Below are 18,989 nucleotides of genomic sequence, written 5' to 3'. Positions count from 1 at the left end.
GTCTGAGAGGCAGAAACTGCTCACTGCCCAAGGAACCCCTAGCAACCTCTGGAGGAACCCTGGTTGAAAAACCCTGACCCCGAGTATTTGGGGACAATAGAATAATAGGGGATGAGTTACATTGTAATCTTTTATACAGATAAGATTGAAGGTTACAGAAATCCATAATTAATCTTTACAATCTTTGGGATTCAACGTTGACCTCGCAGTCTTCTCAAAGTGTCGGGGATCTTATAATAGTCATTCCCTCTTACTATTCCTTTTTTCTTGTTTCTCCTGTAGAAGAGAAAAGCAATGTGTCACATTTATCAAGAATGAGAATGAATGTATTGTCCTAGCTGGGTCCGGAAACAAACATAAGGGCCATGGCAGACTGGCAATCCTGACCCCGGAGACTTGTCACTCACTATACATGGCAGAACCCGTCTGTTTCCATCGTGTGACCCCCTCACTGGCCGGATGACGAGGTGATGTTTTTGCAGCATGTCTCTCAGCGACACCTCGCACGTCCTTCCAGAGGGGTAGCCCCACTGTGAAAACAGTCCTCATCCCTGTATAGAAAAGAAAAAACAGACCACCACCGCGCACAACAAGTCCCAGCATCCAATGTCCAGTAGATAGCCTGGCAACAGCAGAGTGTCCCAGAGGGCGGGGGATGGGGTAACCAATGTGAACTCCAGGGGTCCTGCAGCTTTCTAATAAGATCTGGGCCGATGCAACAAAGACTCAAAAACAGAAAAGACAGAAAGGACAGGAGGGCGGGAAAACAAATTCCTAGTAACATTTTATGAGGTGTACAGACCAGGATGTCACAAGGCTGCAATACAGGGGTGGCAGCTCACGATCCCCATGCCGGCTCAGAGGGACCCGCTCAGGGCACAGTGGGATGCAGTGCTGGGACAAGGTCACCCAGGGCAAGGATGCTAAACTGCCCCCCCCCGTATATGATGTGCAAACTTATGGGATCCTACTCCCAGCAGTCACTCACTTGTTATTGCCTCTTTCAGTACTCCTGTCAGCCTTGTAACAGAAGGAAAGCACCCCATCCCTACAGTAAACCAGTGCGCCCAGGGCAGCCGCCCCTCCTGCCCACCCCCTGTCCCAGTCCTGGCTAGACGTCTGCCAAGTGCAGCATCCGCTGACAGTGTACTGCCTTGTGGCAAGGCTCAACCTTAACCAGTAACGCGTTTTGAAGGAGTATCAAAAAGGAGTGTCAGGAGGTTTGACAAAGAAGGAAAATCCTTTGAAGCACATTACCGCCCCTTCTGATTGATCTAGAGCCTTGCCACAAGGCAGTGCAGTGGCGGTGGACACTGCACCTGGCAGATATCTAGCCAGGGACGGGACAAGGGGTGGGCAGGAGGGGCAGCTGCCCCGGGCGCAGTGTTTTACTGTAGGGATGTTGGTGTTTTCCTTCTGTTACAAGGCAGTGCAGTGGTGGTGGACTCTCCACTTAGCATACATGTAGCCAGGGACGGGACAAGGGGTGGGCAGGAGGGGAAGCTGCCCCGGGTGCAATGGTTTACTATAGGGATGGAGGTGCCTTCCTTCTGTTACAAGGCAGTGCAGTGGTGGTGGACGCTGCACTGGGGATCGTGAGCTGCCACCGCTGAATTGCAGCCTTACTTATGTGACATCCTGGTCTGTACACCTCATGCTGACCTACAATGACCTCCATGTCAGTACTGGATGCGTTTTATCTATTTTAATAAAATGTTACTGTGAATGTTAGTTGGGTTCCCGCACTCCTGTCTATTCTGTGTATTCTGTCTATTCTGCCTTCTCTGTCTTTCAGCCCTGTGTAGGGTTCCTGGCACTGACAATTGTCATGTAATTGTGACCCAAAGCCAAGCCTGGACCACGCCGATCAATACACCAATATCTTCACTCAAATAATTGTCTGTTTAAATAATAATCATTCCCTGGATCTGAATGTAGTAGCTTGCTGTAATCAGGGCCGGTGCTAGACTATTATGAGCCCTGGGCAAAACAGCTACTTTCACCCCCCCCCCAAAAAAAAAAAATAAAACTTCATTTGTAGTTCTACTTCAGCCCTCCTAGCATATATCCTCTTTCCCCTCAAATTTTCCACCCTAGCAACCATCCACCCCCCCCCCCCACAGTATAAATCCCACCTCCTAGCAAATTCCCTCCAAATTACCCTCCCCACCCAAATCCCCCCTCCTAACACACAATTCACTCCAAATCCTCCACCCCCTCTCCGAGCACAAATTCCCCAAATCCCCTCTCCGAGCACAAATCCCCCCCAATCCCCCTCCCCTAGCACAAATCCCCCACCCCCTCTCCGAGCACAAATCCCCCCCAATCCCCCTCCCCTAGCACAAATCCCCCCCAATCCCCCTCTCCGAGCACAAATCCCCCCAATCTCCTCTCCTAGCACAAATCCCCCCCCAATCCCCTTCCCCTAGCACAAATCCCCCCAATCCCCCTCCCCAAGCACAAATCCCCCCCAACCCCCCTCCCTTAGCACAAATCCCCCCAACCCCCCTCCCCTAGCACAAATCCCCCCAATCCCCCTCCCCTAGCACAAATCCCCCCCAATCCCCCTCCCCTAGCACAAATCCCTGTCACATAGTCGCAGGCCGCTGGCCCAATCAGCTGAGGCTAGTAAATTCTCTGCTCCGCAACAAAGGGGCGGGGATGTTGGTGACATCAGTGACCTAATATGACCATATTAGGTCAATATTGAGACCAGAATCCCCGCCCCTTTGTTGTGACAGTTGCAGGGCGGAATGTTTTCTGGCTGCAGCTGATTGGACGAACAGTCCGCCATCATGTGACAGATCACCGAATGATCATCCTGAACCTCAGCTCATCACTAACGGCCACGGTTGATTTTTGTTTTCTTTTTCCTTAAAGGCGCAGTCCACCTTTTACCAAAAATCTGCCTATGAAGGCAAGGGGAGCCGGCTGATAGACAAACGGAGAATAAAGTTGAATATTGCCCTTGCTGTAGGTGTAGGCCATTCATGTGCCTCTAGAAGACTAACTGAACCAGGGGAGGACTGACAACTCATGGGGCCCCCGGGCAACAGGGGATCATGGGGCCCCTGTGTCCTTGGCCAAACTCAAAAAAGCCTATGAAAAAGGTACCAGGGGCATCTCATGGGGCCCCCTACTGACCCCCGGCCCTCGGGCAGTGCCCGAGTTTCCAAATGGTCAGTCCGCCCCTGGACTGAACAACTCCCAGAGCTATCATCATCCTGTCCTGCCTTGTTGCTAGGAGGTTGCTAAGACGCTCCCAGCTCTTACTGTTCACCGCCACCCATCCTAGGAGCGAGGTCTCAAATGCTGAGACCTCTCAGAGGAGAGAAAGATACCAACTCACTCCTCTGATTGTGAAGGTGAACAATAACGGCTGGGAGGCTCTTAGCAATGCCTGAGCAACAAGTCCTGACAAGGAGGGGGTGGGGGGTGGGGGGGGGATATCTCTGAGAGTTTTTCAGTCAGCCTTCAGGAGGCGCATAAATGGCTGACGCCTATAACAAGGGCAACGCTCAACTTCACTCAAAGCTGCACAGTTTGTTTTTATCGGCATAGGCAGGTGTATGGTAAGGCTCCATGCATACTAGTATCTTCTATGCTAAAAAATGCAGCAAAAACAGCTGCTAATAGCATTTTTTAGTAGAAGTGTTTAGGAGGATTAGCGCTTTATTAGCATTTTTACATATATAAAAAAAACAAAACACTAGGAGCGTTATAGTAGCATTTAGAAGCGTTAAAATTTTATTCGCGTTTTTACAGAACATATAGAAAAAAAAGCTAGAAAACAGATGCTAGGAGCGTTTTAGTAGCAATTAGAAGCGTTTATTACCATTTTTACAGTACATATAGAAAGCAAAGCTAGGAAAAAAAAAACACTAGGAGCGTTTTAGTAGTATTTAGAAGAATTAGCATTTTATTAGCGTGTTTACAGTACATATAGAAAAAAAAGCCACTAGGAGCATTTTAGTTGCATTTAAGAGCATTTAGAAGCGTTTAGAAGCATTAACATTTTCTTAGCATTTTTACAGTACATATAGAAAAAAGCTAGAAAAAAACCCCACTAGGAGTGTTTTAGTATCATTTAGAAGCATTATTATTTTATTAGCATTTTTATAGTACATATAGAAAAAAAGCTAGAAAAATTCTGTTAAGAGAGTTTTAGAAGTGTTTAGAAGCATTAGCATTTTATTAGTGTTTTTACAGTACATATAGAAATAAAAAGCTAGAAAAAAGCCCTCTAGGAGCATTTAGCAGCATTTGGAAGCATTTAGGAGTATTAGCATTTTCTTAGCATTTTTACAGTACGTGTAGAAAAAAAAAAAACTAGAAAAAACCCCACTTGGAGCATTTTTGTAGCATTTAGAAGCATTTGGAAGTGTTTAGAATCATTAGCATTTTCTTAGTGTTTTTACAGTACATATACAAAAAAAAGCTAGAAAAACCCCACTAGGAGCGTTTTAGTAGCGTTTAGGAGCGTTAGCGGTTTATTAGCATTTTTACAGTAAAGGTAGAAAACAATCTGCTAGGAGCGTTAAAAGCATTTAGGAGCATTAGCAGAGCCATCCACAACTCCGCCCCGGCTACTTCACCAACCTGGTCTCAAAATATCACCCAAACACACTCTCTTCCACCCTCCCAACACCTCCTGCTCTCTAGTTCCCGTGTCTCCTCCTCCCATGCTCAGCTCCAGCAAAGAACAGAGAACAAAAAACAAACAAAACAAAACCAAAAAAATCCCAAACACCCCCCCTCCCCCCCAAAATAAAATAAACAAAAAGATGGGCAGACTGGATGGACCATTTAGTCTTTTTCTGCCGTCACTTTTCTGTTTCTATGTCTAATGCTCCTAAACGCTCCTGTAAAACACTATTACCAGCATTTTTTTATCCAGCGTTTTTTAAGCTGTGTACATGGAGCCTTAGGAGCGTTCAGCATTTTTTTTCTACTGGAAAAACACTCCAAAAAACTCTACAGAAACCATTTTTTGCTGCTTCTAGAAGCTGAAACTCAAAAAACGCGACTAGACTAAAGCAGTGCGCACGGACACATAGGAGAACACTATTCAGCTTCCAGGAGCAGAAAATAAATGCTGAGAACAGCTTTTTTGGAGCTTAAAAATCACATGTGTGTGCATGGAGCCTAAAGGTGAACTGAGCCTTTTCTTTTGTTACAAATTTTGCAGAAATTGGAGTTGAGCTTTGAGCGCAGACAAGAAAAGTCAGGTGACCAGGATGTGTCGGCCAATAAAGACACTCACTCCGACATTCAGCTAACCTTACCTTCTCTGAATCTAGATGGATCTCCTCTGCCTGAAATGAAAATGAAAATAGGTGAGTTGTATGACGCATTGTTCATGAATTGTACATACATGTATACGGTATATAGTATGTGTACTTTGTGGGGGGGGGGGTGGGGAGTTGTATACAATTTTACATACGTTTGCTTTTCTTAATGTACTTCCTTAATTTCTTCAGGTTCTTTCGCACATTGTTATTCTCCATTTTCTTCAAAGGATTTTCAGTTTGATTTTTGTCCCTCTGGGTGAAGAGGAATACTCCCGAAGCATATGTACGCAGGTCATCCTGTTCATCTAAGATTCTCTGCTTTTCACTGTCCTCACTGTTCTCCAGATCGTCAATCACCACAACATTCTTCCCTCCTTAAAGGAAAAATACAAATTCAATAATCCAGCTGTACACGGGGTGAATTCTGAGTGGTGGGCGGTCCCCCGTTCGATTCAGCTGTTTAAAGTTGTGTTAAACCAATTAATCCCGTGTATTAAAGCATCGCAAACCAACCGCTTGGTGCTCACCATTGGAAGCATGATGAACCAACCGCTTGGTGCTCACCATTGGAAGCATGATGAACCAACCGCTTGGTGCTCACCATTGGAAGCATGATGAACCAACCGCTTGGTGCTCACCATTGGAAGCATGGCGAACCAACCACTTGGTGCTCACCATTGGAAGCACGATGAACCAACCGCTTGGTACTCGCCATTGGAAGCACGCCGAAACAACCGCTTGGTGCTCGCCATTGGAAGCACGGCAAACCAACCGCTTGCTGCTCACTTTTGGAAGCATGGCGAAATAACCGCTTGGTGCTCCCCATTGGAAGCACGGCGAACCAACCGCTTGTAGCTTGCTGTTTGAAGCATGGTGAAACAGCCACTTGGTGCTCACCATTGGAAGCATGGTGAACAAACCACTTGGTGCTCACCAATAAAAGCATGGTGAATTTTGCATTGGCTTTGTGAAATTATTGATTGTGTACTAGAGAAACTTCCCTTTTGTGGCTTTAATCTCTCTGAGGTGAGGCTTATATAAGGCTTATTCATACTGCTAATATACACTTTATTATGTCCACCTTGCTAGTGCCAGGCAAATCCCCCCCCCCCACCATGAAACCAGCACCACCAGCCTGAACCGTTGATACAAGGCAGAATAGATCCACTACACCATGACACCACCACCACCAGCCTGAACCATTGATACAAGGCAGGATGGATCCACCACACCATGACACCACCACCACCAGCCTGAACCAGTGATACAAGGCAGGATGGATCCCCCACACCATGACACCACCATCACCAGCCTGAACCATTGATACAAGGCAGGATGGATCCACCACACCATGATACCACCACCACCAGCCTGAACCATTGATACAAGGCAGGATGGATCCCCACACCATGACACCACCACCAGCCTGAACCATTGATACAAGGCAGGATGGATCCCCCACACCATGATACCACCACCACCAGCCTGAACCGTTGATACAAGGCAGGATGGATCCCCCACACCATGACACCACCACCACCAGCCTGAACCATTGATACAAGGCAGGATGGATCCACCACACCATGACACCACCACCACCAGCCTGAACCACTGATACAAGGCAGGATGGATAACCCCCCACCATGACACCACCACCAGACTGAACCATTGATACAAGGCAGGATGGATCCATGTTTTCATGTTGTTTACGCCAAATTCTGCCCTTGCTATTTAAATGTTGCAGCTGAAATTGAGACTCATGAGACCAGGCAACATTTTTCCAATCTTCTATTATCAAATTTTGGTGAGCCTGTGCAAATTGTAGCCTTCGTTTCCTGTTCTTAGCTAACAGGAGTGGCACCCGGTGTGGTCTTCTGCTGCTGTAGCCCATCTGCTTCAAGGTTGGACGTGTTGTGTGTTCAGAGAGGGTATTCTGCATACCTTGGGTGTAACGAGGGGTTATTGGAGTTACTGTTGCTTTTCAATCATCTGGAACCAGTCTGCCCATTCTTCTCTGTCCTCTGACCTCAAAAAGGCATTTTCCTCCACACAACTGCCGCACACTGGATGTTTTCTCTCTTTTGGACCATTCTCGGTAAACCCTAGAGATGGCTGTGAGTGAAAATCCCAGTAGATCAGCAGTTTATGAAATACTCAGACCAGCCTGTCTGGCACCAACAACCACACCACAGTCAAAGTTACTGAAATCCCCTTTCTTCCCCTTTCTGATGCTCGGTTTGAACTTCAGCAAGTTGTCTTCACCCCGTCTAGATGCCTAAATGCATTGAGTTGCTGCCATGTGATTGGCTGATTAGCAATTCGTGTTACCAATCAATTGAACAGGTGGACCTAATAAAGTGGCCGGTGAGTGTACATATATCCAATATATCTACAAACTCCTCCCCCCCTTCTTTTTTTTTCTGGTCTGTGACAAAGTACTATATCATGAAAAACACGTCGTCATGGTAACCAGGACTTGTTGCGAGTGGTCTCCTTCCTACTGAGGATTTCTGATGGTTCTTCCTGGCTTCCGGTGTGCCGTGACATCACTTGCGGTGCGCAATCTCCGGCAACCGAGGAGGTCCATCCTGCTCCTCTCATCCCCCCTGTGGGGTCTCTCTCAGACCGCTGGCCTTGGTCACCTGCATACCATCAATTGTGGCTCCTTCACCTTCCATCTATTGAGCTCACCATCCAGGCTCTCCATTGTCATGCCTACAACACAGTAAGCCGCTCCCATCATTCCTTCAGTCTATGGTTTGCACTGATCCCTGTATGACCTCCATTCCTGGATACATCCTTACGGTGATTCTTGCTTTTATTGCTCCATTAAACTGTTTTATATTGTCTGCTGGTTATGAACATTACTGTTTTTTATTCTGGACATTCGCCATGAGCGCTCTGATTTTTTAAACTCTTAAGAGTAGCCATCCCCCCTTTTCCAAGGGACCAAAAGTAAATGGACAATTGAATCAAACACTGTTTCATGGCCAGGTGTGGGCTACTCTTTTGTTATTTCTTCATCAATTAAGCAGGTAAGAGGTCTGGAGTTGATTCTAAGTGTGGGATTTGCAGTTGGAATCTATTGCTGTGAACCTACATCGTGTTCAAATGAGCCGTCAATTCAGTGAAACAGGCCATTGTAAGGCTTCAAAAACGAAACATCCATCAGAGAGATTGCAGCAACATTAGGAGGGGCCAAAGCAACAGTTTGGTACATTCTGAGGAAAGAACACTAAAATTGGGCACCCCCCCACCACCACCACCACCAACCAGAGAGAGAGATTCAAGCACTAACTGCAGCACCCTCTCTGGAATGAAAGTCAAGCCCAGTGTCTTCCATGGGCTTACACCCTCCAGCAGCGCTCAGCCTCCTAGGTTACCATGGTGGAGCTCAAACAGTACTTCACCAGGTCCCCATCTCTGCCACATATGCCCCTTCTTCTGAGGGGCAGCGCTGCTCCCCTGAAACTTGCCGCCTAAGGCAAATGCCTTGTTTGCCTCTGTGGTAAATACGCCGCTGACTCATCTCATACCTTTTTTTGATTTTTAATTAATGATGTCTAGAGGAAACTGGGGGACTTCAGCTGTCCTGGAGAGGAATTGTGAGAATAGACCTGTGCTTAAGATCCAAGTGACTGCTGTTCGAAGGGTAAGTGCCAGCAATAGCTCTTTATGAGACAACCCTTACAGGTCTCAGTTCTGGCCATTCCTTTTAACCCCTGGCCTACAAGACTGTTCAGAGCAGCCTAGCCTAGACAGGTGTCTCCTCCTGTTACTATTCAATGTGCCTTGAGAATCCCATGCCACCCTAATTCCACTCTCTTCTCAAGTTCTTCAAGAAATATACTTTAAAAAGACAACCCCTAGACTATCATTGGAGACAGAATTGAAGGACTGTTGCCTGTGTGACTTGGTGGTCTTGCACTGCTTGGGGGAAGGAACCAGTTACCATCTGCAGCCCCTGCGGGGGTAGCACAACAATACATGTAAGAAGAAAAACATCTATTACTTACTAAACCTTCTATGAAGAAATTTCAGCTCGTCGTCATAGAGGGAGCCGGTCACGTTGGTGATATTTATCCTCCCACGCTTCTTAGTATGATACAAGATGGCGAAGTCATACCCGGAGACCTCTTGATGAAACTGAGACGCAGTATTGTTTATGAACACAGGCCGGGCCTTGATCTTTGTTCTCCGACACATTCTCTGCTCTAGAAAATCTATCAGCCATTCATAATTCTGTTCACTGTCTCTGGAACAGATTGCCACCTTTATTGTCCCCATCTGGAATAACCAACAGACATAAGTCATGATCGGAGAACATGGTAAACGATGTTTATTTCATTGCTTGCATTTTATGGTTTATTCAACAATAATCCAGATCTCTGTTCATACTAGTGAAGTGATGTGCCTGATCTAAGAGGAAAAAAATCATACTCACCTAGATGGTTGCCCTGCCACCTGTATGACTGAGAACTGAGTGGTTAAACAACGTTGATCGCTCAGCTCTCGGTCTTTAGCCTGCAGAGAGCCAATGACTGTCAGTCACCGACACTCTGCCCCTCCCCTCCAACGCTCTCTGGAGCACTGGGCTGTGTTGGGGTGGGAGTGGCTAGACTCTCAGTGGCTCACTGAGAGGCTGAGCGGGCTGTCAGCCCAGGCTTCTGGGCGGATCCCTTCCATATGGTCAGGATCTTTGCTGAGCCTTGACCGGCTCTGTGACATAAGCCAACAGAGGGGCCTAGCATGCTGTCAGCTGAAAATGGGTCACAGGAGTGCAGGACTGAACTGCACTTGTGTGACCCACAGGAGACGTATGGCCAAAAATGCCTTGGCCATGCTGCTCCTTTAAGCCCTTGCCCCCCAGAAGTTTCCACACCCCTTCTTGACTGGGCCATTTTTTTGCGATACAGCACTGTATTACTTTAACTGACAATTGCACGGTCATGCAACGCTGCACCCATATGAAATTTACGTCCTTTTTTCTCACAAATTGAGCTTTCTTTCGGTGGTATTTGATCACTTCTGCATTTTTTAGTTTTTGCGCTATAAACAAAAAATGTTTTTGACTTTTTGCTATTAAACATGTCCAGCAAAAAAAAATTAAAAAAAATCAAATTTCTTCATAAATTTAGGCCAAAATGTACTCTGCTTCGTGTCTTTGCTAAAAAAAATTCCAATACGTGTAAATTTGCTTTCGTGAAGTCTTCTCTTGCCTGTTGACTTTGACAATGATACGCCCACCTCCTTTGCTTGTCTGGATGTTGTGAATGGGTTTTTCTTTTCCATAGAAGGATCCTGCGATCATCCACCACTGTTGTCTTCTGTGGACGTCCATGCCTTTTTATGTTGCTGAGCTCACCAGCACGTTATTATTTTCTCCGGGACTGTGACAGGCATTCTGACCCTGGGTGGCAGCTGTCTAACTGCCACTGACACCAATACAGTGATCAGTGCTAATAAAGAGTACTGATACTGTACTAATAGCACTGGGCAGGAAGGGGTTAACATCTTGGGCGATCAAAGGGTTAACTGTGTGTTGTGTGTGTTTTACTGAGTAAGCACGCCCCCTACCCGGAAATACAAAATCACATATATATACGCAGCCCTGCAGCTGGAGTTCTTCTACAGGGTGGTCGGGAAGTGGATAAAGCTGAACTCTGGGCACAAAAACATTATTTAAATATATTCCTTAATAGCCATAAAGGATAGAAATGTGCTTTGTGTGCACCAAATGCCTTTGCATAGCCAGATATTACCTTGTAAAAGTAGCAGTGACATGATCCTTATCATGGCCAGATCTAGGGGGGTGCTGGGGTGGGCTATGCCCCCCAAATTTCAGTTGTGCCCCCCCCAGGCTGGGAGCTCCCTCCTCCAATGTACTTTGTGCTGTGCCTGCTGAGCTTCCCCCCCATCCCTGTACTCAAGGCCAGCCACATCTAAAGTAATCAGTCCAGACAGGAGCGGCAGAGAGGAGAGAGCGGGGAGGAGGTGCGGGATCTCTGATCTCCCCCTCCTGTCATAATAGTGATCCTCCGTACAGCAGGTTACATAGGATCTCTATTACATCCGATGGTACAAGGCTTCATTACCCCCCCCCCCACCCATCTCCTCCAGAGACAGGGGGTGACATGTGCTACCAGGGTGATTTGGGTATGCAGGGATTTGTACTGGGAACAGTATTTTGTAGGCGGTTGTGCTAAGAGGAATTTTGGGGGGGGGGGATTTGTACTAGAAGGGGGGGATTTGTACTAGGAGGAGTGATTTGTACTAGGAAGGAATTTGTACTGGGGGGGGGGATTGGGGGGATTTGTACTTGGGGGGAATATTTGTGCTAGGAGGGGGGATTTGAGGAGAGGATTTACGCTAGGAGTGTGGATTTGGGGGAGAGGGCCTGTGCTAGAAATGGGGGAATTTGTACTAGGAGGGGAGATTTTAGGAGAGAATTTGTACTAGGAGGGGGGATTTGGGGAGAGGGTTTGTACTAGGAGGGGGAATTTGGGGGAGAGGGTTTGTACTAGGAGGGGGGATTTGGGGGAGAGAGTTTGTACTAGGAGGGGGGGATTTGGGGGAGAGGGCTTGTGCTAGAAATGGGGGAATTTGTACTAGGAGGGGTGATTTTAGGAGAGAATTTGTACTAGGAGGGGGGATTTGGGGGAGAGGGTTTGTACTAGGAGGGGGGATTTGGGGGAGATGGTTTGTACTAGGAGGGGGGATTTGGGGGAGATGGTTTGTACTAGGAGGGGGGATTTGGGGGAGAGAGTTTTCACTAGGAGGGGGGATTTGGGGGAGAGAGTTTTCACTAGGAGGGGGGATTTGGAAGGAAAGAGGATGTGTGCTAGGAGGGACATGTAAGATTTGTTAGGGACTGGGGGATTTGAGCTGGAAGGTCGAATTGGGGGGCAAAGATTTGTGCTGGAAGGGGGGGTTTGGACTGTGAGGATGGGAAATTCTTTAATTTTTGTTTGAGTAGAATTTGGGCATGCAGAAGGGATTTATGCTTAGGGGGTGAGCGTGTTGATTAATGCTGTGTTTTTTTAATTTTTTTTTTTTGGGGGGGGGGGGCAGAGTGTGTCACCTTCACCTTGAGTGCTGGATGACTTTGTCCCGGCACTGACCACACTGCACACAAGGCAATCAACAGATCCTTTCCTCCCCACATAACACATAGCTGAGATCAGATTCCTCACAGCATCGATCTTCACAGTGTGTAGCTGGCTGCAGTTCTGATCTGTGAAATTTCCTGATTGGATTGTCAGCTGCAGTAGCCGGCTACACACTGTGTGGAGGGACACTGATCTCAGCTATGTGCTGTGTGGGGAGGAGGAGATCTCTTACGTGCCCGGCCAACAGCGACTGTCACGTACCTGATGGGAGACTGAAATGACGAGGTCAGCCTCACTTGTGTCACTAGCCGTGACCCCGCGGAGTTGGAACAGAAGGAGTCTAGGACCCAGGGGAACAAGAGTGCCAGTAGTTGTTGTTTGCAGCTCTTGCAGATGATGACCTTGGAAGGCTGATGATCCTCTGATTCAGGCACAGTAGTAATAAGCAGAGCAGGTCTTGTAGATTGCCAGGCGTGCACCAGTGGACCAGTGTCATGGAATAGCCGGGTCATCAACAGTTGGGCAGCAACCTGTACAGAATTAGAAGGAAAAGTCAAGGTCAGGAGCAGAGCCGATGTCAGGAACCAGTATCAGGAGAGCAATCAGAGTCAGGTGAGGAAATCTTCTTTTCTTTCCAGGTCACAGCTCATGCTTATTTCTTTTTCAGTGATATTTCTCACACGATTCTCCCATCCTTGATGAAAATGTTCGATCACTCAAATTTGATGGCTGCACGAAAATTGACCGATGCCCACTAATGGTGGAAATCCGAACGATTATTCAAAGATGTGATTTTTTTTTTCCAAAAATATTTTTATTAGAAGAAAAGCAGGGTGTAACATAAAAAAACGGATCACGGTCCGAACATAGACACCACATGTAGCATCCCGTTATGCAGACGGGCCGCGGGTTTAAACCAGAATACACATCGGGATGAAATATCTCCTTATTGCACATGTATATAGCAAACCAGTATATACCAAGACTATAATAGATGAATCAAAGTGGGTATATTGCTTAATGACCTATGTATTTGTGAGCCCTTAAGGGGGTGCGATGTGTTGGGTAGTGCTAGCACAGGATCATTTATATGATATGATATGTGCGTCCATTGCAGGGACGTGTGAGCCATGTGACATCAGTCACGCCTATATGGGAGATTAAATGCAATATCTGCATAGAATATATGAACAATGAAGGGGTATAAAAGGTGTGAGAGAAAGAAAAGTCAAGTCAGAAAGGAGAATAGTTAGAGAAGAAGATAAAGATGTAGAGTGAGGTAGTGGGGGGGAGGAGGGGTAAAAGAGACAAAAAAAAAAAAGGAGAGGAGGGAGGGAAGAGAATGGGTAGGTAGTAACGGGGACATTAAAGTGAATAGTTTTTGATAAAATAGTGCACATTATGTTGTGCAAGCCAAAAATATAGTCACATGGATTAAGATGCAATACATGCAAGATCAATCAAAGGGGCAACATGTGGGTCCAGAAAAAGATGTGATTTTTGAATGAAAAATCGTTTGGAATTCGACACCTGTATGGCTGGCCTTACATAAGGATTGTGGTCAAATGAATTTGCCAACATCCCAGAACTCTATTGATCCAGACTGTGTCTAGGCAGTGAGGAAAAAGATGAGGACTTTTTTGACAATATATCAATCCAATAGGCAATGGAGTTTGATACACAAATAATTGGTTATTAATAAAACGTAATTAGCTATATATTTCTGGGAAATGATGTCTGGGATCAAGGATGGCTGCTAAGTGAATGGACAGCTGGGAAAGGGAGAAGGAAAGCCATAAAGGGTAAAGGAGGGAGCTGACTGGAATGTAGAAGATTCTAGAAAATTTGATTTTGAAGGGCATTCATGTGTGGAAAGTTAGTACTGACACCATGATGGCCAAGCTTGCTGTCTGTGGTGAGTATGGTAACATTTTTCTCTGAGATGAACAGAAGGTTATGGCTTGGGCCTAAACATCTTCCAAGGGGAAGGATAGCAGCTTCTCAGCTTACCAGGTTAATGGAGGCCATAGCATTAGGAGAGGTGCCCTGCTTCATGATTGAGCTTGTTGGCATCTCCATGTAGCACACTCCTAGTCAGCTAGGGATAGAGGCTGAGCAGTAGCCTGGTGTGATAGTTAGCAGGGTCAAATTTTGGTCAGGGCTCAGAGGCTCTGCAGACCAGTCCCTTGATCTAGAGACTTGGAGTCTCTAGAGCTCAGTGGGTGGGGGTGAGGAGGAGCTGGCCTGCACTCTCAAGAGATCTTGGTCAATCCTCAGCAGGAGGCTTGGCATGGGGCCAGGACGACAGTCTTTAAAAGTGACTGGGCCTGCTCAGTAGCAGGAGAGAGTTTGGGTGGAAGATGGACTGAGCATGGGGAGTGTGGAGCCTGGGATGGGGTCCAGGAAGGGGCCTACCTACAGGCTGTGGAGCTGGATGGGAGGAAAACTCAGGATCTCATCGGCCTCCAGAGCGACGACAATCTGTGTAGCCCAGCAAAAAGCCTGGTAACAGCCACAAGCCCAACAGCTCATAGGTTGAGGACTGAGTGAGTAGACCCACGCCCCCTGGGCCAGTAAGGGGAGAAAAGCACTCTGGTAGGAAACTGGATTAGCTTCTTACCCAGGACTGTTTCCTCTTAAACAGAGAGGCACTGCATCCCCTGCCCAGTGATTCCTTCAGACAGCTCGATAGAGGACTATCTGGGATCTGGGGTGGTACACCAGGAGAGTCTGGCTAGTGCTCCAAGGAATTTTGTGCAAAGAGACTTGTAAATAGTTCCAGGAAGTTGTCCTCATTTGCTAAATCCTTGGGCATCCCATACATGCCTCCACCCATCCAAGTTCAAGCCCATTAAAATCTAAAAACCCAAGCTCAAGGACTGGTTACTGTCTCCAGGATGCAAGTCTGTATGGAAATGCATGTTGCCTGGCTGTGCAGGACTATAGGGGAACTCAAAACTTCAGCTACATCCATACAGGAGAAGAAGTGGCACATAGGGTGTGGAGTGGCTGAAGGGTCTTGTAGGGTTCTGTAAGTCTACTGGTGGTTGTAGTAAAAGAATGGGAGAACCAGGCAGAAGAATCACAGGAGGAATACTAACTGGACAAAAAGAGTATCTAGGGGAGCTTTGAAGTAGGCTGGAAAGTGGGAGGGGGGGGGGGGGGGGGGTAAAAACAGGTCCAAGAGTAAAGCTGACCATACATTCATAGCAAAACAGTTGTTCCTCACAAAATTCTTTAATGCCATCATTGAGTCAGCAATTTTTGTTCAAAGGCCCGTACAATTTCCTTCAGACCTTCTTTTTGAATGGAATCCCAGACCTGTTAAACCGGTTTCCTTACAATAAATACAAAATAAATACAAAGTGTACTATTTTTCATGAAGTCACATTCGTAGTTAGACATTTGCTTGTTCAAGAAAAACGTTCTACCATGTTCCTGTTGATTTTTTTATTTCTACCATCGAAAACGAACGTAGATTTAATCTCCCTAACCATGGGAAAATTGAACAAATCTTATAAAAACAAAACTTCTACTGGTGTTGGGCCAGTTTAGGGTCCGAAGCAATAGACCAAGTTGGAGTCAGGATTGCAGGCAGAGAAGTGCAGTGGTGGGCAGTTCCAGGCTTGGAGAAGGGGAACTGGACTGGCCATGAAGGACTGCTGGAACAGTGCTGGGAAATGGGCCATAGTTAGGCCAAAGAGGGAGATTTAATGACTACTGTCTAGACTTGATAAGTTGTGGCTGTTCTGAATTTGGGGTGGAGCAGAAGTCTTCTCTATATTTTTGATTCAGAAGATTGTATTGGCTAGACCAGAGGTCTCTAAAATTTCTAACCAAAGGGCCAGTTTTCATGTCTTTTAGACTTTAGGGGGGCTGAACTATGGCCATTGGGAGTAGAAATGGTCCTGGAGTCTGTGGGAGTAAACAATGCATCTTTGGTATTAGGGGGAGGAATAGTGCCCCTTTGTTGGTGTCAGTGAGAGGAATAGTGCCCCATTATTCGTGACAGTTGGAGAAATAGTGCCCCATCATTGATGTCAGTGGCCATAAGGCACACTGGGCATTTGCCTGGTGGGCCGGGGCCACCTGGAGAGGAGGGACGGCTGAGCGGCACATAGAGGAACCGTGCATTTCTTGGTTCCTCTATGTGCCACCTGGCTACCCCTCCTATCCATCACCTGCATGCCCTGGGCTCCTGTATGCTCCCCCCTCATCTCCTGCAGCACTGCAGAGCATCTGTCAGTATATTCTGTCTCCAGTGCTGACAATTTCCCTCCAACCACAGACAGGAGAGGAGAGAAAAAACTGGTTCTGCCCCTCCTCCTCCCACCCTCTCCTCCTGTGTCTACCCCGCCCACATTCCCTGCCAGCCTTGTGTATTCTCTCACCCCTTTTTCTTTCTTTCCCTCATTATTATTATTATACAGGATTTATATAATGCCAACAGTTTGTGCATCGCTTTACACATAGATTATTTATTTCCCTCCTTCATTCTTTCCTTCTCTCTCTGTCTGTCTCCTTTCTTTCTTTCTTTCTTTCTTTCTTTCTTTCTTTCTTTCTTTCTTTCTTTCTTTCTCTCTCTCTCTCCTTCTTTCCCTCCTTCCTTCTTTCCCTTCTTTCCTGCCTTCCTTCTTGCCCTCTTTCTTTCCTTCCTTTGTTCTTTCCCTGCTTCCTTCTTTTCTACCTTCCTTCTTTCTTTTTCTCCTACAAAAAAATATATAAAATTGTAAAAAAAATAAAAACTTACTGACACTAGCGACAGAACTACCAGGGTCACAAAGGTTACTCTTGCAACTGGGCCCCGGCGTTCCACCACCATGGGATGAAGAATCCCATGGAGGTACCAATGGCTGTGATGGAGGAGGAGCCAGGGTTTGGTAGATGGTCACATGTGACGGACTTCTCAGTATCTACAATATGTCTTCATCATTCTCAATGCAGCTTCACTACTCAGCTTCTCTGACAATGAACAGCCATCATAGACCATTATGAGGGGCTCCCGCCATCCCTGTGCTGAGTTCTCAGGTCTGTACGCCCGCTGTGCCCATTATGAGGGGTTCCCACCATCCCTGTGCTGAGCTCCCAGGTCTGTACACCCGCTGTGCCCATTATGAAGGGTTCCCACCATCCCTGTGCTGAGTTCCTGGGTCTGTACACCCACTGTGCCCATTATGAGGGGTTCCCAGGATTCTTATTACTACAGGTACTCTCACAGCACTGGCACGTTACACACATATATACATCATATACAACAGAGCTTAGCGTTACATGGACATTATGGCATGACGCAGCATGACACACGTATGTCACATACCTCCTGTCTGCGCAGCTCCCATCTACAACATTCTCAGGTGAAGCCCTTTCATGGACCTGTGGCCTTCACTGTCTTCTTCTTGTTTCTCGGTGACAACTGGGTGGAGAACAATCTCTGACACTTTCACTTTCACATTGGCTTCATGTCAGATTGCTGCAACTCCTATCAGTGACATGAGAACTCTGCAGACAGAGCCTGTCCTGTCCACTGTGCTGGGGCCCCAACCTCAGAGCCAGTCTGGTGGGGGGTGGGGTGGGGGGGCAATCAGCCAAATAAAAAGTAGAATCTTCATCAACAGTTTACAGGCAGGAAAACTGATACCAGAAGGGGGCGCTCCTCTACAAGGGAAGACTTCACCCCACCAATCATCCTGGACTTGTAACCTCTTCAGCTCCAGCCTCTGTATTCCTCTTATAGACCGAAGCTGTCCTATTGGCCTATCCCTCTAAGCCGGCCACACACCAGTAGAAATTTGTTCAAAAATGTTTCATTTGTTCAATTTTCTCATATTAATGGGATCAAATGTATGATATATATAATAGAAAGGAAAGAATAAATCACGCCTGCGCAGATCGAAGTGCCTGCAGCAGGGATCAGTCCAGCAATCCCACAATCCACATTAAGGTTCGGTTCACACCTCTGCAGTTTGTGTTTGATCCGTTTCTGCATTGCATTTTGCGTTGCGTTTTTGTTTAGTTTTTTTGTTGCTAGGCAGATTTAAAAAACAAAATGCATCAAAAAGATGGCAAAAACGCACTACATGCTTTTCTGCAGCGTTTCCATTGAAGTCTATAGAACCAAACACGCAACTTTTTGCGTTCAAAAAAGTCCCTAAGGCCAGGTTCACATATGTCACACTTTGCGCGGGCATGAGAGCCCAGTCATTTGAATGGATTCCCATCCCCCGGGACACGCAGAGAAGAAGTCCCTGCACTTCCTCAGAAAATCACAGCCCACATGGGAAGCGAGGTTCTCAGAACAGTTGCGATTTCCAGTGCGGGCGGTGTGCCATTAGAATTAATGGAAACCTCCCATGGGTCCCGCATTCCTCTGTGTGGGTGGTGCAGCTGCAGATATCTGTGCGGGTCTTGCATTCCTCTGTGTGGGTGGTGCAGCTGCAGATATCTGTGCGGGTCCCGCATTCCTCTGTGTGGGTGGTGCAGCTGCAGGTATCTGTGCGGGTCCCGCATTCCTCTGTGTGGGTGGTGCAGCTGCAGGTATCTGTACGGGTCCCGCATTCCTCTGTGTGGGTGGTGCAGCTGCAGGTATCTG

The 18,989-nt window shown here is 46.9% G+C and overlaps 1 protein-coding gene across 1 annotated transcript; it reads right to left on the bottom strand.

The window, feature by feature from the left end:
* Positions 1–191: 191 nt before the first annotated feature.
* Positions 192–17,932, bottom strand: LOC149451975 (uncharacterized). Its single transcript, XM_089689873.1, has 6 exons — positions 17,718–17,932; positions 9,308–9,578; positions 5,444–5,665; positions 5,286–5,315; positions 413–551; positions 192–276 (listed from the first exon to the last, which is right to left on the bottom strand). The coding sequence occupies exons 2-6, from the start codon at positions 9,576–9,578 to the stop codon at positions 192–194; spliced, it is 747 nt and encodes a 248-aa protein (XP_089545999.1). The 5' UTR covers positions 17,718–17,932.
* Between the last annotated feature and the right edge of the window lie 1,057 nt (positions 17,933–18,989).

This window comes from Staurois parvus, unplaced genomic scaffold (assembly GCF_062004578.1).
Source record: "Staurois parvus isolate SC_StPar_1 unplaced genomic scaffold, SC_StPar_1.0 ptg000503l, whole genome shotgun sequence".
Taxonomy (NCBI): domain Eukaryota; kingdom Metazoa; phylum Chordata; class Amphibia; order Anura; family Ranidae; genus Staurois; species Staurois parvus.
The sequence above is the reverse complement of the archived record's forward strand: the minus strand, read 5'-3'. Positions and strand labels throughout refer to the sequence as shown.

Bases quoted from the DNA above. Each gene is read 5' to 3' on its own strand.
- LOC149451975 (XM_089689873.1), bottom strand. From the start codon at position 9,578: ATGGGGACAATAAAGGTGGCAATCTGTTCCAGAGACAGTGAACAGAAT. The intron at 5,666-9,307 runs GTAAGTAATAGA...TTTTCCTTTAAG, and splicing joins ATTTCTTCATAGAAGGTTTA to GAGGGAAGAATGTTGTGGTG. The intron at 277-412 runs GTATAGTGAGTG...TCTCTTCTACAG, and splicing joins AAACAGACGGGTTCTGCCAT to GAGAAACAAGAAAAAAGGAA.